The sequence below is a fragment of the Mesocricetus auratus genome, unplaced genomic scaffold, assembly GCF_017639785.1.
Source record: "Mesocricetus auratus isolate SY011 unplaced genomic scaffold, BCM_Maur_2.0 Super-Scaffold_6730, whole genome shotgun sequence".
Taxonomy (NCBI): Eukaryota; Metazoa; Chordata; class Mammalia; order Rodentia; family Cricetidae; genus Mesocricetus; species Mesocricetus auratus.
The window spans coordinates 105,472,978-105,491,646 of record NW_024429184.1 but is presented as its reverse complement, the minus strand read 5'-3'; the positions used below and the strand labels follow the sequence as shown (position 1 = coordinate 105,491,646).

General features: G+C 36.4%; 1 protein-coding gene across 4 annotated transcripts in view; it reads left to right on the top strand.

The window, feature by feature from the left end:
• The window catches only part of Dmxl1 (Dmx like 1), a 136,132-nt gene extending 121,307 nt beyond the window's left edge, over window positions 1–14,825 (top strand). For all 4 annotated transcript variants that reach the window (XM_040741836.1, XM_040741835.1, XM_040741834.1 and 1 more), the window contains 6 exons: window positions 2,347–2,474; window positions 4,939–5,031; window positions 6,186–6,277; window positions 7,497–7,549; window positions 9,222–9,439; window positions 12,707–14,825. In XM_040741836.1, coding sequence (XP_040597770.1) covers window positions 2,347–2,474; window positions 4,939–5,031; window positions 6,186–6,277; window positions 7,497–7,549; window positions 9,222–9,439; window positions 12,707–12,931 — 809 coding nt within the window. In that variant the 3' untranslated portion in view covers window positions 12,932–14,825. The remainder of the gene's footprint in view (window positions 1–2,346; window positions 2,475–4,938; window positions 5,032–6,185; window positions 6,278–7,496; window positions 7,550–9,221; window positions 9,440–12,706) is intronic.
• Window positions 14,826–18,669: the final 3,844 nt, after the last annotated feature.

The window sequence follows — 18,669 nt, the reverse complement described above, 5'->3', positions numbered from 1 at the left end:
ACAAATAATGCATTTCTAGGTTTGATTTTAATGTGTTAGCCATGTGCCAGATAGGAAAAGCACTAAAATCTTCATTAAAAATTATTTTATAAGTAGACTGTAGTCCTAGAGTGATTATCTTACACTGTAAATGAGTGGGGGTAGTTTGCAGGTTTCTTACTTGCCTTTTGGGAACAGTCATTTAACAGGGTATGTCTGGTGCCAAGGAGATGGTTTGGTCAATAAGGTGCATGCCAAACCAGCATGATGATCTGAATTCAGATCCCTGACATTCACAGAAAAATACAGGCTTGCTGTATTTTCTGAACTCTGGGTTCATTGAGAGACCTTGTCTATAATGATACCACAGTTGACCTCTCATGTATTTACACGCACAGAGGTGGGGGAAGGAGGGATGAACAACATATATATATGCACACAGAGACAGACTGACTGACTGACTGACTGACTGACTGACTGACTGACTGACAGACAGACAGACACAGACAGGGAGTGAGGAAGAAAGGGAGGGAATAACCTAGGGAAAAAAGAAATCAAGAGTATTATTACTGGTACATCTAGTTCTTCAGTAACTTCTGTTTGTCAGTCAGAAGATGCATTCCACTGTTTCTGAGGCATTGAGAATCCCTTTGTATCCACTGTGTCCTAGAGATAGGTCATTTGTCTAAAAGTTGAACTGTCCCCATTTTGGCTACCATAATTTTAAATGATCTAGACTTGGGTTTAGGAGAACACACAATCCTGTGTCTCTCTCAAACTTTATTTACTCAAGGCCCCCACTCGACACAATCAGGTGGCAGAGCTGAAATCTGAGTGTGATGTTTTTGTGATAATCTGTAAACGTGCAGCAGGAAGCTGTGAAAACAAGGCTCTCTCTTACCTGTTCATGACTAATCACTTGTTGTTCTTGAGGGCCTTGATAAAGTAGTCTCTTCTGTGTCCTTTTTCTGACACAGAACCTTCAGAAGGCTATTTGATCAATCACCGTTAAGTTTAGGAAATGAGCCTACGTGGGGCTTAAGGCTTTACCAAGATATTAATTAGCTTCTCAATGCTGTCACCAAGTAGTTGATAGAACCAGATGAGAAGAGAGGAATAATTTATTTTGCCTCATGATTTCAGAGTACTGAGCAGAAATCTGGGTAGTGGGAGCCAGCCAAGAACCATAGAAATAGGATATGCTGTCACTTTGAGCTAGTTTGCTCTTCAGTTCCATCTGGTTCTCTAACCCATGAAATGTCACCTCCGATATTTGTGGTACATCTTTCCTCCCTCAGTTAATCCTCTCTACAAATATTCTCACAAGCATACCCAAAGATGTGCCTTACTGATCTCCTGGGTGAATCTAAACCCAGGCAGTACAGATTAACCATCACACTAAGGTAGCAAGAGAAAAATACAAATGTGTTTACGGAAGCAAGACAGAAAGAAATTTGATTCATTGAAGTAATAAGTTACTAATTACAGCTGAAACTTTCATTTTGTCTTACTGGTTATAATGAGTTGTTTTTAGGTTTGTTCATACATCAGAGCCATTGAGGCTTCCAAATTAGTGTTTTTATCTCTATAGATAATAGTGGGGAAATATAAACAGTTTTTAAACAGCTGTCTTGTTTCTAATTAAGGCAATCGAGAAAAGAGTTAACATCCCCTCAACCAGTCTCAAGACATTGTGCTGCTGCCCTCTCACACCTACCCAGTACATGGCAAAACATTTTAAAGCAGCCTGAATTCATTTATATTACACATTTGATAAAGAAAGTAAAACACAACTAATAACATAATTAGCAGCTTGCTGGGTATTTTATACATACTGATTTTCATTATCCGTGTTCTACACTAATTTTGACAGTTATCATTAACTTGAGTGCCATTTGTTTTATTTGAGTGCTTTATGTAAGTGATCTCATTTATTCTCAAAACCAATGATTTATGTATTATTATTCCATATTATAATAAGTAGTGTTATCAGACATTAGCATATATTGAGATAAGCAGTCTATCAAAATAACTTAGAAATAAAATTTTCTCCCTTCATATGGTATTGAAAACCATTGATAATATGACTGTTTCAAGACATTAAGATAATTTTGAGAAGAATTATAATTTATAGCAATCTAATATTAATGTGTCTACATTTTGTTTGAAGACATATTCTCAGTCAAATGAAAGTACATCATATCACTTTTCTTGTATGAAATGAAACTTAAAAGGTAAATTTATATAAGTGGACTGATATATCTCCTAAGTAGTTCTTTGACAAATAATTCTAGATTGGGTTAAGAAGCAAGTTTTCTCAAAGCTTTTTTAAAATGTTTATGAAATTTATGTCATCTTATAATGCAGATCTGACAGGTGCTCAAGATGGGAGTGTCAGAATGTTTGAATGGGGCCATTCTCAGCAAATAACCTGTTTTCGAACTGGTGGCAATTCAAGGATTACAAGAATGAGATTTAACTATCAGGGAAATAAGGTACTATTGAGAATTAAATTACTTTTTTAAAACATGGTTGATGGTGTATAAATTCACTAGTTTGAGGTTTTGAAGTGAACATCAATAGTTTAAAAATGAAGTGTGTATGTATGTTTAGGAAGTACTAATTAAAGTATTTCCAAGAAAGTACCTCAGATAATACTTTAGAAAAAGTGAAACAGTAGAGACAAGCAGTATTTGAAGGGTTGATAAATATTTCTTCAAAGCAAAGAATATAATTTCATAAGAAAAAGAAACTGCCTAAGATGTGCATAAATGTACATGCATGTATTGTGATTATTTTGTTTTGTTTTTGTGTTAAGTATAAAGAAAGAATCCTATAAATGTGAAAGGAAGGGGTTATAATTGTTTATTTGCCCATCTTCCTTTTAAATTATTAGCATCAGCCTACTCAACAATTCCAATTAAAAGGGAAAAACTAAATTTAGTAGAACTGTATCCATATAGTCCTTCAAGATAGGGAATGAGAGGTAAGTTGATGTTCAGCCAGATTATATTTCAAATTTAGTGACTTGTTAACACTACTTGAGTATATATTCCATGTCTATTTCTGCTGAAGAACAAATCTAGTTCTACTCCAGAAAACATAAACTAGAAAGGAGGGTTAAATAGTTGGGAAAGTATCTATAACAAATATAAAAGCAGTAGACTAATATACTTACTGCTCCATCAGAATTCTGAGAAAATACTGGAGAAGCAAATAAGTTCACCAAAATCTCTATATGTTCAGTAATCATCACTGAAAATTGAAAAAATATGAATTAAAACTTGGTAAATATTTTCATTTTGATGGTATCTAGTATTTACTAATGTGTAAGAATAAATGAGTAGTTGAGTCAAAATTATTTTGCTTAAAATTTGATTTTTCCTTCATCTTTCAACTTTTTTATACTTTTTGAAATTTATTTTGTGGGATGAAGCCAAGCACATACCATGTCTCGTATGTGGGGGTCTAAGGATAACTTACTGGGGCCAGTTCCCTCCTAGCACTATGTGAGTCCCAGACAGCTAACTGAATCATTCACTTTGCCAGCCTTCATCCTTCCATTTTGATTTATGCAAAGTATTCTTAATTTTAAACTTCTAGTCTATATAGTTATGTAGAGGTGTATATTTATGATTGTTCAAAACAGCAACTTTTTGATAGAATAAGTTAAAAACTGTCTATTAAAAGAAAGTTGCTGGGCAGTGATGGCATATGCTTTTAATCCCAGCACTTGGGAGACAGGCAAGTGGGTCTCTGTCAGTTTGAGACCAGCCTGTTCTACAAAGTAAGTCTCTGGATAGCCCTACATAGAGAAACTCTGTTTAGAAAAATCAAACAAACAAACAAACAAAAGACAACTATACACTGTAATACACACAGCACAAGAATAATGATGTATATGTCTTGATAATAGGTAGTTAAACTCAAAATATAAATTTGGATTTGTGTATTATCCAATTTACTGTAAAAATTCTATATGAGTATTTGTTATTCATAGAAAATCTTACAGCAAGTAATGTCAGATCGTTGCAATAGGTGATTGATCTAGAGGTAGGAAAATGCAGGGTTCTAAAATAGACATGATTTTTATATACTTTATAAATAAGCAGGTACTTTTTGGTTTTGTTTTGAGTTAGGGTCTCACTCTGTGAATCATGTTGGCCTTAAATTCATGGCAGTCCTTCCTTCTGCTTGGGATTACAGGTGTGAGCTTCAATGGCAAGCTGGCATATAATATTTTTGTAATGTTAAAAAAAAGTTCACTGTTTTAACCTGTGAGATACATACCACACACTCCTATAATTAATTCAGTGTCTTCCCAATTAAAATTACCTTGAGATTCAGCAAAAGTATTCTTTGACTTTGATCATTAATTCTTATTTTACTTTCTGTTATTTGTGTATTTTTGCTTTGTGCTGGAGGAGTTTGTTTTGCTTTGTTTTGTTTTGGGGGGGGGATTTGACTGAGAATCAGTATAGCATGGTTACTTCCTATACAGATCAGGCTGTCCCAGAACTCAGTGCAATTCTCCTTCCTCAGCCTCCTAAATGCTTGAATCACAGATGAGTAGGACCATGTCAAGTCATCTTATTTATGTATATTCCATATTGCATGTTTTTAAAAGACTTTATTTTGTGTTTTTAATGAACACTTATTTACATAAAAGTTTTGTATGGCTTAATAATTCGGTGTTCATTTTTGTAGTAGTTATAAGGACTATACAGACAATGGTGCAAGTTACTTTAATTAACCAAGTATCTGATGTTTGCTTCTTTTCTATACTGGAAGTTTTCTTAAAATGATATCTAAATATAGTTCAAAACTAGATTGAAGCTTATGTGAAATTAAAAGGTTATATTTGTCAGTCACATATTAAATATTGAGATAATGTGTCACAGTGGGTATAAGGATAAATGTGTGCTTTTTTACATTCATCATTTAAAATTTTTTTTTAAGTTTGGAATTGTTGATGCTGATGGATATTTAAGTTTGTACCAAACAAACTGGAAATGTTGTCCAGTTACTGGGAGCATGCCTAAGCCATATCTGGTAAGTTAAAAATTCCTACATGTATATAAAACATTAATTTTATGTTTAAAAATCAAAGCTATGTTTGAGCAAGTAATATTAAAATTAATAAATAAGATTTGTCTAGTCTTGTCTACTCAATCACGACTATAGTCTCTTATGTGAAAATTACTGAGTAAAGTTTAGAAACTTAACATGCACAACCCGTATCTTCAGAGACCCATGTAAAGTACTGGAACTTATCCAACCACACCAAGCTGCAGATGAGTCTTATACCTAATTAAGATGACTAGTAGACCAATAGCATATAAAATTGTTTTCCTCTTATTAATGAGCAAATTAGAAAAGGGCATCCTGTTGCTGACCTATTGTTTTCATCTCTGTTTAAGACTGTGCACACTTCATAAATATTTGCCTTCAGAGAATAAAATGCTTTATTTATTCTGTTCTTCATTGAATCCCTTTACAGAATTAAACATACATAGTAAAAATTAAGATTATAGATTATGATTCTGGTAATTCACCTGAGGTAAAATGTTAGAGTTCGGTATTGATCTAAACAAATTCAAGGGAGCATTGTCAGGACCCCTTGAAAAGGACATAGTCTGTTCTTTTCCTCAGTTTTATGAGGCTACAGTGTGTAAGTTGACGTTCTGTAGAGACAACTTTTTTTAATTGGCGAAATAATCATAGTAAGTTTAATAATATTCAGAAGTACTGTGAGCTTTCTAATTTTGTGACAGTAACTTTATTATTTTGAACAATTATTTAAAAGTTTGGTTCTGAAAAACTCATAATGTCAATTTAACAAAGATATTTATATCAAAGATAGTCTTAAATCATGGTTTCTGTCTTCTTGTAAGACAGTTTTGTTGTTTTTTTTTTCCCACTGGCTAGACCTACATAACTATTTGAAGATTAACCTCTGTATGTTTTCTTCTTAAGTTGTTGGTTGAAAAAAGTAAAACAGACGGTTCAGGAACTGTTTGTATTTTTTATAGAAGGGGGGCATGAATCATCATGAACGTTCTTGTATTCTCCAACCTTTTTAAAGTTCAGAAGACTGAAAAAAATAGAAATATCACAAAGTACATGATCACGTTTTAGGTATACATCTACTTGGTCATGAAAATTTTACTAGCAACAGTAACATTTATTGTTTATAACCATTCTAGGCTTGGCAGTGTCATAACAAGACAGCCAATGATTTTGTCTTCGTTAGTTCCTCCTCTCTGATAGCTACAGCTGGTCTTTCAACTGACAATAGGTAAGAGATGTACCTGAACAGAATAGATGAGAGATATAGCTGAAATAGAAGTGTTGTATATGGATAACTAAATTGTTTTGTTGTGTAATTCTTTGTCAGTAATTATGCTTTAGGATTCCTTTTTATCATAAGGATTTGAGCTTTTTATTTTATTTTTTAATTTTACATATCAATCCCAGTTCTCCCTCCCCTCATTCTGCTCCTTCCACCTTCCCTTCACCCCACCCCCCATCTGCTCCTCCTCATAAAGGGAGTCAAGAAGCTCCTCCGTGAGGAGTCAGGAATGAGGGAGGCCTGACTAAGGCCCTCCCCTATGTGTCTAGGCTGAGCAAGGTATCTCTCCATAGGAAATAGGTTCCAAAAAGCCAGTTCATGTAGTAGGGATGGATAGATAGCTTCTGGACCCACTGTCACTGGCCTCATATCTGCCCTACCCACCCACTGTCACCTGCATTCAGGGGGTCTAGTTCGGTCCTATGCAGGTTCCTCAGCTGTCAGTTTGGAGTCACTGAGCTCTCTCACTAGCTCAGGTCAGTTCTTTCTGTGGGTGTCCCCATCGTGGTTTTGACCCCTTTGCTTATAAAACTTGAAGGTGAAAAAGTTCCTGTTATTTATTGGCCATATTATTTAATTAACTTGCTTATTAGTCTTTGCCATGGCCTTACCGGGTCGTTATTATCATTTTACAACAAGAAAATAGAAGACTCAGAAAAACTTTCTAGTTTACAAGAACATCTCTGTCTTCCTCCTCCATGTACTCATGCAGAATATCCAGACTCACAGTACTGACACACTGAGCTTCCTGAGTTTGTGAAAGTCATCTGGAAGCTTCACATTGCCCTGAGAACTAGCTTTCAGGGCTGTAGACCCTGGCCCCTGTTCAGTAGATTTCATGCGTGTATATGCTCACACCTCTGAATAATAACTGGCATTTTCTATGACTTGTGTATGTTGGTTAGCAGATAGATCAGAAGATTAGTAAACTCATAAGTAATTTCTTTAGTCAGCCTTCAGGCTAGTATTATTTGTAAGTACATGTTAATCAAAACGTAACTTTGTGTAAGTTAATAGCTTTTAAATTGTGTGTGAGAATTAGTTATATATAATTTTTATATATTTAAAATTAAAACCTTTTGAGCAAAGTTCAAATGTTATGTTTAATATTTGGCTTTTTTCTATTAATTTTTGATTCAGTTAAAATCCTTTTTTTTTTCCCCAGAAACATATGTCTTTGGGATACTCTAGTAGCACCTACCAATAGTTTAGTCCACGGTAAGTTTTTTTGATATTTTGTTTTGTGTTTTAGTTTTGGTTTTTCAAGACAGTTTCTCTGTAGTTTTGGAGGCCGTCTTGGAACTCACTCAGTAGACCAGACTGGCCTCGAACTGTCTCTGCCTCCCTTGTGCTGGAATTAAAGGTGTACACCACCACCACCTGACTCCATGGTAAGTTTTTAAGACATTTTATCGACTGTAGAAGTAAAAAAATTCACATCTTAGACTGTTCTATCTAGCATACACACACTCCTAGGTGTGAACCTCAGCACCTAGCACTGCTATGGTCAACACAACAAGGTGTCAGGTCAGTACACTAAAACCAGTTGCTTTCCTCTGCAACAGCAATGAATATCTATAATTTGAAATTTAAAAGAAGTCAAAGAAGATCTAAATTAATGTAGAAAAGACCCAAGTTTTGAGCTTTGAAAAGTGAATTTTGTTCAAAATGTCAGTTCCTCGGTTCTAATGAAATACAAGCAAACTCTTTTTGTTTTTGTTTTTTAAAATAGGGCTTCTCTATGAAACAGTCCTGGCTCTCCTGGAACTTGCTCTGTAGACCAGGCTGGCCTTGAACTCACAGAGATGCACCTGCCTTCCAAGTACTTTAATCCATTGTCAGGATCGAGCAGACTGTTTTATACATGTCAATAAACAGATCCTAGAGTTGATATGAAAATAGCAAATAACCAACAAAATACTGAAAGAAAAAAAAAAACAAATTTAGAGGATTCACACTGCCTAATCAAAAAGTAATGTAAAGCTGCAATAATCAAACATCACAACAGTGGCTTCTTAAAAGTTACATAGGACATTTATTTTTAGTAAAGTGCTAAAACAGTTAAATACTGACAGAACAACAGCTGAAAATTTCTTCGACACAGATATTTAACTCAGAATGGCTTGTAAGCTTCATGTAAAGTGTAATCTTCTAGAGGAAAATCTAGGTGGCTTGAGTCTGGTTTTAAATTGTGTTTAAAAATTATTTAAGTATAAAGTGATGATGTTTCCAAGGACTTTCAAACAATCTACCTCTCACTATTTGAATGGCAAGTAGGCGTATAAAAAGATGATCAAGATAAAGTAATTAAGAAAATGCGCAGTGTGCTACAAAATATCATGTATACCCACATGGCCCAAATTAAAGACTCATCGTGTTGGTTAGGGTGTACAGAAACTGCAACTGCTAACAAAAGCATAAAATGCTACACAACCACTTGGGAAAAACTTAACTTGGACCTAGCGTGATCCATCTGTGTGTACTTTTTTCTATATATGAAAACTACAAAAAGACTTGCACAGAAATGTTCTTAGCACCTTTATTTATTTATAAATGTTTATTTATAGATTGCTATACTGGGGTAATAGATACTATTCAACTGTTTGCTGGTATTGAGTTCAGTTCAACTTGAGTTCCCTTTCCTTATGTTCTGACCACAAAACTGTAGGCAGTTTGCTGGAACAATACTATGGCTACCCATATTTCCTCTCCACAGGGTCATTCTTCATTGTCTTATGCCCAGTATCTCAAATCATTACTTATATTGCATTTGGTTTTTAAATTGGCTTAGTCAGGAAAGCAAGTCTATTTATTCTATCTTGACCACCTTATACAAGATGATCTTTTATTACTAAGTGGTTTTAACCTTTTTTTTTTTTTAAACCTTCAGCTTTTACCTGCCATGATAGTGGAGCCACAGTTTTAGCATATGCTCCCAAACATCAGCTACTAATATCAGGTGGCAGAAAAGGTTTCACCTGTATATTTGACCTTCGACAACGGCAACAGAGGCAGCTTTTTCAGAGCCATGATTCCCCTGTTAAAGCCATTGCTATTGATCCAACTGAAGAGTACTTTGTTACAGGATCTGCAGAAGGCAATATAAAGGTAAACAGTTGATGCCATTGTATCAGTAATATGAAAAAATTTAGAAATTTGAGCCTTTAATCATATTTATAGTACTAACCTACTTAAATAATAGTCTTATTCATTCTGTTGTAATTAACAATGGTAATTACTATTTAATAAATCCTTTGATAGATGAAATTATTTTTAACTTGAAATTTTACTTTTTCACTGGTTTTAAAATATGCTTAATGCTAAAGAACCAGATTTCCTTTGAATCTAAGTATATTTCAGGTATTAGAATTAGTCTTGACTCTCTTGGTCTTAGTTATGTATTTATTAAATTAAATTTCTGGCTTAGTTGAGTAAACCCACATTGCTCCTCTTTTTCATATATAATAATAATGTTCAACAACTCAGATTCTATAATTCTGGTTTAAGAATGTACCTAATTAAGCCTTGTTCATAGATTATCAAACTCTATTGTGCTTAAAATTTAAAGTTGTTTAAAGCATTAAGCTTATTAAAAATATTAAACAACTTATTAATGTATATTGTAAGATTCCACCTCAAAAATACTCAGCTGTAAAGTTCTGTGTTAAGAGGAATGCCTGTTGATTTTGAGGGAAGATTCTGTGGGCCCATTGCAAATGGATAAGCTAGTTTCAGTTGGTCTTCAGGATGTTTAATGGCCAAGAATTCTAGATTTGAAGGACATGAGTGTGAGCATATTTAGTGATGAACTCTCTCAGAACTGATAGATTGTCTCCCTCCCCTTACCTTCCCCCCCACAAAAAAGCAAACAGAGCTATAGAATTTAGAAATGTTGTTGTTGTTATTTGTGTTCAATAGATGTTTTGTCAGCACGCATTTCAGTGCACCACATACTTGCTTGTTGCTGACAGAGTTCATAAGAGTTTTGAGTCCCCTGGAACTAGTTACAACTGATTGTGAACCATCAAGTGGGTGCTAGAAATGAAACCATGTTCTCTGAAGGAGCAGCAGTGCTTTTAACCAGTGAGTCATCTCTCAGCCCTTAAGTACTCTTCTTTAAAAATAATATATCCAGCAGAATTTGAAGCCACTCTTTTAGTTCAGCTCGTGGCTGCTGGTAAAGGCTGTGAGGATTTGAGAAAGCACAAATTTGGACCTCCACCTGTTGCTTCCAGAGTCTTAGAACCCTCAGAAAGAATTAGAGACAAGACAAAACACAGAACTGAGAAGAAGTTTATGACAAAGTAGAAGTACACACTCAAGAAACAGTGTCACGTGGCTAGGATTTTGGATAATTCATATAATGAGGTGAAGGTCTACAGGGAAATCCAGAATGGGTCTGTATTTTCCCAGAATAGCGTTTTCTCTCCTTTTCTGTGCTTCATGAGCTTTTTTGGATGTGTTGTAACATCAGATACATGATGGAAGCAGGCCATTTTGCCCATTGTTAATCTGGAAATCTCATTGTAGCAAAGTGGAGGGACAATTAGCTGTCATCTGGGTTGGCCATGTTGATCCCAGCTATTGTAGTGGTCTTGCTGTAACACAGCTAGGTGATTGCATTATCTTCTTTTTTTTCCCCTGTGCCTGCGTAGTGTACCTGAAACAGACTTATAGTTTGGAGTAGGACAAACTTGATTTAGGTCAGCTATTTAGATTCTACACTGGTTCTGGAGTTTAGATTTTAAAATATTTGAAGTTATATAGTCTGGGCTGGAGAGATTGCGCAATAGTTAAAAGTCCAGGCTGCTCTGACAGGGTTCAGGTTTGATTCTCAGCACCCACTGTAGCTCTCAACCACTTGTAAGTTCTGGCCTCCTCAGGCATCAAGCACACATGGGGTTCACATACATGTGTGTAATAAGTCGCCTATACACGTAACATAAAAATAAGATATTAAAGGGGTAATATGTTTAAAAGGCATAATTTTAAAAAATTCATGTAAAACTAGTGTGGATTAATGAGGTTTTTTTGTTTTGTTTTTTGAGAAAAAGCTGTTTCCCCTAAGTAGTATCAAAAATTAGAAAGTAAATTGATTTCTCCAAACTGGGGGTTGGGGGGTATATCCTGAAGGCCTTTCCACACAGGTTTTTTGTTTTGTTTTGTTTTTCTTTTTTTTTTTTTCTTTAAATTAGAAACAAGCTTGCTTCACATGTCAGTCCCAGCTCACTCTCCCCCTCCAGTCCCCCACCCAATCCCCACTCTATTCCCCAGAAAGGGTGAGACCCTCCATGGGGGATCTCCAGAGTCTGTCATTTCATCAGGGCAGGGCCTAGGCCCTCCCCCATGTGTCCAGGCTGAGAAAGCATCCCTCCATGTGGAATGGGCTCCCAAAGTCCATTTGTATACCAGGGATAAATACTGATCTACTACCCAAGGCCCCATCGATTTCCAAGGCTTACTAGCTGACACCCAAATTTAGAGGATCTGGATCAGCCCCATGCTGGCCTCTCAGCCATCAGTCTGGGGTCCAAGAGCTCCCCTTGTTCAGGTTAGGTGTTTCTGTGGGTTTCACCTGTCCAGTCTTGACCCCTTTGCTCATCACTCCTTCCTCTCTGCAACTGGATTCCAGGAGTTCAGTTCAGTGTTTAGCTGTGGGTGTCTGCCTCTGCTTCCATAGCCACTGGTTGAAGGCTCTAGGATGGCATACAGAGTAGTCGTCAATCTCATTATCGGGGAAGGGCATTTAAGGTAGCCTCTTCTCTATTCCACACAGGTTTTTAATGAGAGACGACATTTGGGATTTAATTTAAAATGAACACATTTGTCTTGATGAGGGCTTATAATAGAAACTTTTTGAAATTAATATTGTAGAATTTTAGTAATCGACTTTGTCTAAGCTTTACCAGGGTAGAGAGCCTCTAGAGGTCAGTTAACTTTCATCCTTGCATGTTTTCTGAGCTCTGAGTATTCAGTATTATAAAGAAGTAATACCCCGCCTCCAAAACAATACAGAGAAACCCTGTCTCATAAAACCAAAAAAAAAAAAAAAAGTAATACCCCATGGTAACTACACAGCAAAACCTTTATTGTAGTCACTGATGCAAGTTTTTGTTCTTTGTACCCAGATTGTCTCATCTTCAATGCATTGTTAATAATTTGTGCTCTCACTGGATGGACTTTGAGTAATAATAAAGCAGTTGATAAATGGCTACAGTCTATAGAGAATCAGGAGGCTGTGACTATGGCTTATATAGATACTCTCCATCCATGTAGAAATGTCTTACCTGCACAGGAAGGCAGGTTTATATTTTCTTTTGGATTCTTAAGTTAATCACCAGCCCCAGGTTTCATTTTGTCCTTCATATCTTTCAGATTTGGAGTCTTTCTACCTTTAGTCTTCTCCACACTTTTATCAGTGAACATGCTCGACAGTCTATTTTTAGAAATATTGGAACTGGAGTCATGCAAATTGAGACAGGACCAGCAAATCACATTTTCTCTTGTGGAGCTGATGGAACAATGAAAATGAGGATACTGCCGGATCAGTTTAGCCCTTTAAATGAGGTGTTAAAAAATGATGTAAAATTGATGCTGTAACATTTTCACAAGAAGGTGTATGATTTATTACCTGTTTTGTGGAAGTGGCCAACAGATAGAGTACGCAGTAATCCCCTGTACTAAGGGTAAGCTAATGCTTTATACCCTGTATCAAGGGTAAGCTAGTGCTTTTTTGTTGTCATATTTATTTTATTGAGCTTTGCCCTTAATGCACTGATGCCTTAAAAGTTAACAGGTCATTCAGAGTTAGATCCTATTGCCTAACATAGGATGTTAGAATGTGTATGTAATGCTGTATTCATACTTATTTATAGTATATTTTAGTAAATATGTCATCGTGTTAAAGGAACTTTGTTTTCTCATTGTTACAAACTCTTCTGCAGACCCCACTGCATGAATGCAATTGACAGTAAAACCCTTTAGGACAGGTGCAGAGATAATACTCATCACTTACTGACCACACTCACTGCTTTGTCACATAGACATAATTTTTTTTCTGTTAATAATGAGAAGTTTATATATAGGTAAAATAAGACATCTCCATTAAAACTACTGTTGGGACTTCCATGTAAAAGAACCAAGGAGTTCATTAGAATTTTCCTCTTTCCCTTCTATAGCCCAGATGTGTGTATGTAAATGTATTTATGTGTATGTATATATATGTGTGTGCATATGTATATATTACACATCTTATTTGATATTGTGTATATACAAAAAGAAACTACAAGTCTTTTCATGTGTTTTGTGCCATAACACCTACTGCCACAAGTATAAAACTTTACTTGCAACTGTTTTTTTATATAATTTTTTTAATTATCACTTTAATTTTCAAGTGACTTTTAGGAAGAATTCCAAGATTACTATTTTAAAGATATTAAATCAAATAAGTCTCAGTAGGCAATAAAGATGTTATATGGCACATAAGCATTTACATTTATGAATTTGTCACCAGTTTGATGATCAGTCATTTTCCTTAGATTTTGTTTTAGGTGTATGTCTTTTTAGATGAATTTAGTCTCAAATTCTGAAAATGTTATAGCAGTGTTTTTAGAAACATTGTGAAAAGAGTCAAATTAAATAGGTAGTATTTACAAATGTACAGTGCCCTCCATATCTACCATTGATAGAAAATAAACCTTATATTTTATTATTTTTGCCAAAATATATTATTTTATTACAAATTTTGACCAAAATATTTAAAATTTACAATGCTTCTAACTCAAATATGCTAGCCCTATTTCTGTTTGTTTCATGCTATATCTTTTCTGATTCAGAATTATAAAAAGCTTGACAAATATTTGATTTTTAGCCAATGAGACTGGCAGTAGATGGAGATAAGTGTTTAAGGGACACTTATATATTACTTAGCTTAAATTTATTTTTAATTAGAGCTGTAAATGACCATTTTTATGTAAGGAAATATGGAAAACTGTTAGGAGTTAAAGAGTCAAAGCAAAGAAATGAAGGGCTGGTAAATGAATTTTGTAATATCCTCAGGATACTTTTATTATAAAAGTATATTGTTAAAGGTTTTGTAAATTGTATTACATAATTTTAAATATAGTGAGCAAGTTACAGTGAAAACACTGTTATTATAGAGAGTTTATATGCACATAGTAACCTGTACCTATAAATTGTGCAATAACAATATATAACTATTTTGCCATGGAGAAATCTGTGACAACATTACAAATAATATTATTCTTTGATGTAGCTAAGTTATTTTTTAGTAATCTCTTCACAAATCAAGATTCAAAAGTCTTTAAACACTTTCCTTAAGAAAGAAAATTTATCGTGTTTATTAAAAACAAAAGGCTTTGGGTATGAACTATTGAGCATTCTAATTGAGGGTTTATATGAATAACCACATATTATGTAAGCCCATATGTATTTATATCCAGAGTCATATTTTAAATAAACAATCATGTAGTAATTTTTTCCGCACGCTTTTGTTTTAAGTATTTCTCCCAGTTTAGTTGATTCTAAGTATGTAACATTTTTAAACTCAGAATGTCTACATGTGTGACAGTTGTAAAATTTAACTTCCTCATACCTTCTCATTCTTTTCTACAATCTTTTTTCTTAATGGATAATCATTAAAGATGGTGTCTTAGGGTTTCTGTTGCTGCGAAGAGACACCATGACCATGGCAACTCTTATAAAGAAAACATTTAATTGTGGTGACTGACTCTACTGTTCAGAGGTTCAGATCATTATCCTTGTGGTGAGACATGGCGGCATCAGGCAGACATAGTGATGGAGAGGTAACTGCTACATGTTGATGTTGGCAACAAAGAATAGACTGAGACTCAAACTGAGCAAAGGTTGAGCAAAAGAAACCTCAAAGTCTGTCCCCATAGTGACACACTTTCTCTAACAAGGCTATACCTCCTAATAATGCCAATCCCTTTGGGGGCCATTTTACTTAAAACAACCACAGACAAGAATAAAAGTAATTGAAATGTGTAAAGATAAATGCACATACACTTACATTCTCATTATTCAATCAAATGGAGTGAACACATCAAAATACATTTAAATGCTGTTTTCTGAGAATGACTTTGTTACAGAGATTTTTTAACATAATTTTTTATTGGTTCTTTAGGAATTTCATATCATGTACCCCAGTCCCACTCATTTTCCAGACCCTCTATGTCTGCCCCTCACCCCCATATTGTCTCCCCTAAAAGAAAATCTAAAAACTATTAAAAACAAACAAAAAAACCCATTCGTTCCTTCATCTTTACCTCCTCTCCAACACCTCTTCATTTGGCTTAGTGGCATCGGGAGCTGTGGTGTCTTGTAGTACACCTGTCTGTCTGCTCCACTTTGCTTGCAAATGTTCTTTGTAATAAGTTTTTGGTCTGGTTCAAGGCCTCTGGCTTCTGGTACATCATCAGCACTAGACCCTCATCAAAACTCCTCCTGAATATCCCACCATTGTCCTGAGTCATGGAGATCCTGGGGTCATGGTTCCCACATGACCGGTCCCTTCACACACTCTCCTCCATCAGGTCATGGCTTGGGGAGTTTATGGGGTGGGCCATTCCAAAGCTCTGGATGTGTTTTGGGGCAGCACCTGATTGGGTCAGTTCTGCTAGGGCTGCCTCCCTCAGCTGGAGCCAGTTCTTCTACAGTCATGCCACCAGGAACATGACAGATGGCTCTGGGGAGGTGAGGAGTGGGGCCTGCTCTCCTGTGACGGCAGAGTCCAGCTCCTCTCTTGAAGTGGCCACTGAAGGGCAGGGCTGTACCTTGGATTTCAACACTTTGGTCCCCTGTGGTATCCTGGGCCACAAAGGTCAGCAGAGATCCCAGCTACATTAGAACTATAAACCCAGACATGACCCTTGGGTTCAGCTTGGGCCTGGACATCACCATGGCCCCAGTGGCAGCATGGCCCAAGGACATCAACGTGACTTCAGGTGACCGACCAGATCCCTGGTATCCGCACAGTCCTCAGTGGTAACAGAAGCTATGGATGTCAAATCAGACCCTGGCTGCTATAAGATACAGACCCAGACATGGCCCTCGGCAGCATCTCCAGCCCACTCATCACCATGACACCAGGTGGCCACTCAGATCAGCATGGCCCTGGTGGTAGCACAGCCCTCAGACACCAGTATGGCCACAGGTGGCCTCTCAGACCCTAAGCATCCATGTGGCCTTTGGTGGTAACCCAGGCCACAGACATCAGCACATACCCTGGTTGCAGGAGGACCCAGACATGGTCCTTGGCAGCAGCTTACATCTGGATGTCACCATTGCCCCAGCAGTAGCGTGGCCCTCGATACCAACACTGTTAGAAATGCTTTGACCTGGCAGGTCTCAAGCTCTACAGGATTTCTCATTATGAAACACTCATTGCCCCCACACACCTTTGCTTCCACTGTTTGCTTTTAGATAAGGTAGAAAATTTGCTGTTGTGCTTACCGGAACTGTACAAAGGCATTGGGCATAAACTAATTAAGCATTTAACCCTTATCTACTCTTCTTTAGTTAAGAATGGGTGTTATTTTGTTTTTAACAGCAAAAATGTTTAAATGGATCTCATTAACTGAAACAAACATTTCAGGAAATAATTTGTATAGCTTTAAAGTGGAAATGGTATTAACAGGATTAGAAAGCACACATATTTTACAAAACAAGAAATTTAGCCAGGTGGTTGTGGTGCGCGTCTTTAATCCCAGAACTTGGGAGGCAGAGGCAGGCAGATCTCCAAGTTTGAGGCCGGCTGGTCTACAAAGTAAGTTACAGAGAAACCAGGGAGGGAGGGAGGGATGGAGATCTGAATGTCTTGTGACAGAGGACCACAGCCAGTTAAAAAGTAGGAAGCAAATTTAGAAGAAACTATTTGTGGAGAAGTATGTCAGTGCACCTGTGTATAGTACGACTTTAATCATTTCCCAGAGCAGTACATTAGAAGTATGAAATGTCCTTAATAGTAGTTAATGGAATGTTACAAGAAAAAAATATTGTGAAGGCATATATCACTTTATTGTGCTCTGGGGATAATTTTAATTTTGGATGTTTTACAAACTGAAGGTTTGTGGCAACTGTGGTCAGGCATGACTATCAATACTGTTTTTTCAATGGTGCCTGGTTACTTCATAGCTGTCACACTTTAGTATTTCTTATTGTATTTCAAACTGTACTCATAGCTATCATTTTAATCACATAATGGTTGTTTTGGGACTTCCTACTATACCCATAGAACACTGCAAACTTAATCTATAAATGTATTTTTGACTGCGCCCTGACTGTTGCCCAGTCTTTCTCCCTCTCTTTAGACCTTCCTATCCTGACATGCCATATTGAAATTAAACTAGTTAACAAGCATACAGTGGCCTCTTAAGTACTGAAGTGAAAGGAAGAGCCTTTTGCCTCACCCTTTAAATCAAAAGCAAGGATATATTATCCTCAGTGAAGAAAGTATGTCAAAAGAACTAAGCCAGGACTATGGAGATAACTCAGTGAGTAAAGGTACTTCCTGCTGAAACTGATAACCTACTTGAATCTGATCCCCAGAATCCACCAAAGAGAAAGATCAACTACACAAGTGCACTTACACACACATGAAAGCACACACATATTTTGTATTTTAAGGGGTTGGAGAAAGAAGAACTAAGCCAATAGTGAGGCCAGTTTGTAAATGCAAAGGAAAATTCTTGAAAGAGTAAAAGTACAACTCTTCAGTCAGCACATGCATGGCCAATAAATAAAAAGCTTTATTGCTGAAATGGGACAAGTTTTAATTGTCCAGCTTGAAGATCAAAGCAGATATAATATTCCCTTAATCCAATGTATAATCCGGTTTAAGAACATGACTATTCTGATTTCATGAAGGCTGAGAGCAGAGAGAAAGCTACAGAACAAGGGTTAGAGATTGGAGAGCACCCATCTCTACAACATGAAAGTGCAAGGTGACAACAATACTGCCACAGAAGCTGCAGCAAGTTTTCAGACTCTTTCTGCCTAGGGAACCCCCTTTCTGGCCTTGTGATGTCTATCATGCCATTGGGCACAGCTTTTTCAAATGTGGGCTTTAGGAGATGGAACTGAGAACCTCATGATCGCTAAGCTAGCCCTTTACTGACTGAGCTAGCCCAGTCTTGTGTATATGGTGGGTAGTAGTAATCCACAAATATTGAATAATTGTTTTTCAATTATATTCTACACAAGGGGACACTGGGCCATTAACTGAGGGAACTGGGGAGCCCTAGAAGTGAGGTCTTAATAGGGTCACTATATAAGGGGTAATCGGCATGAGCCTGTGG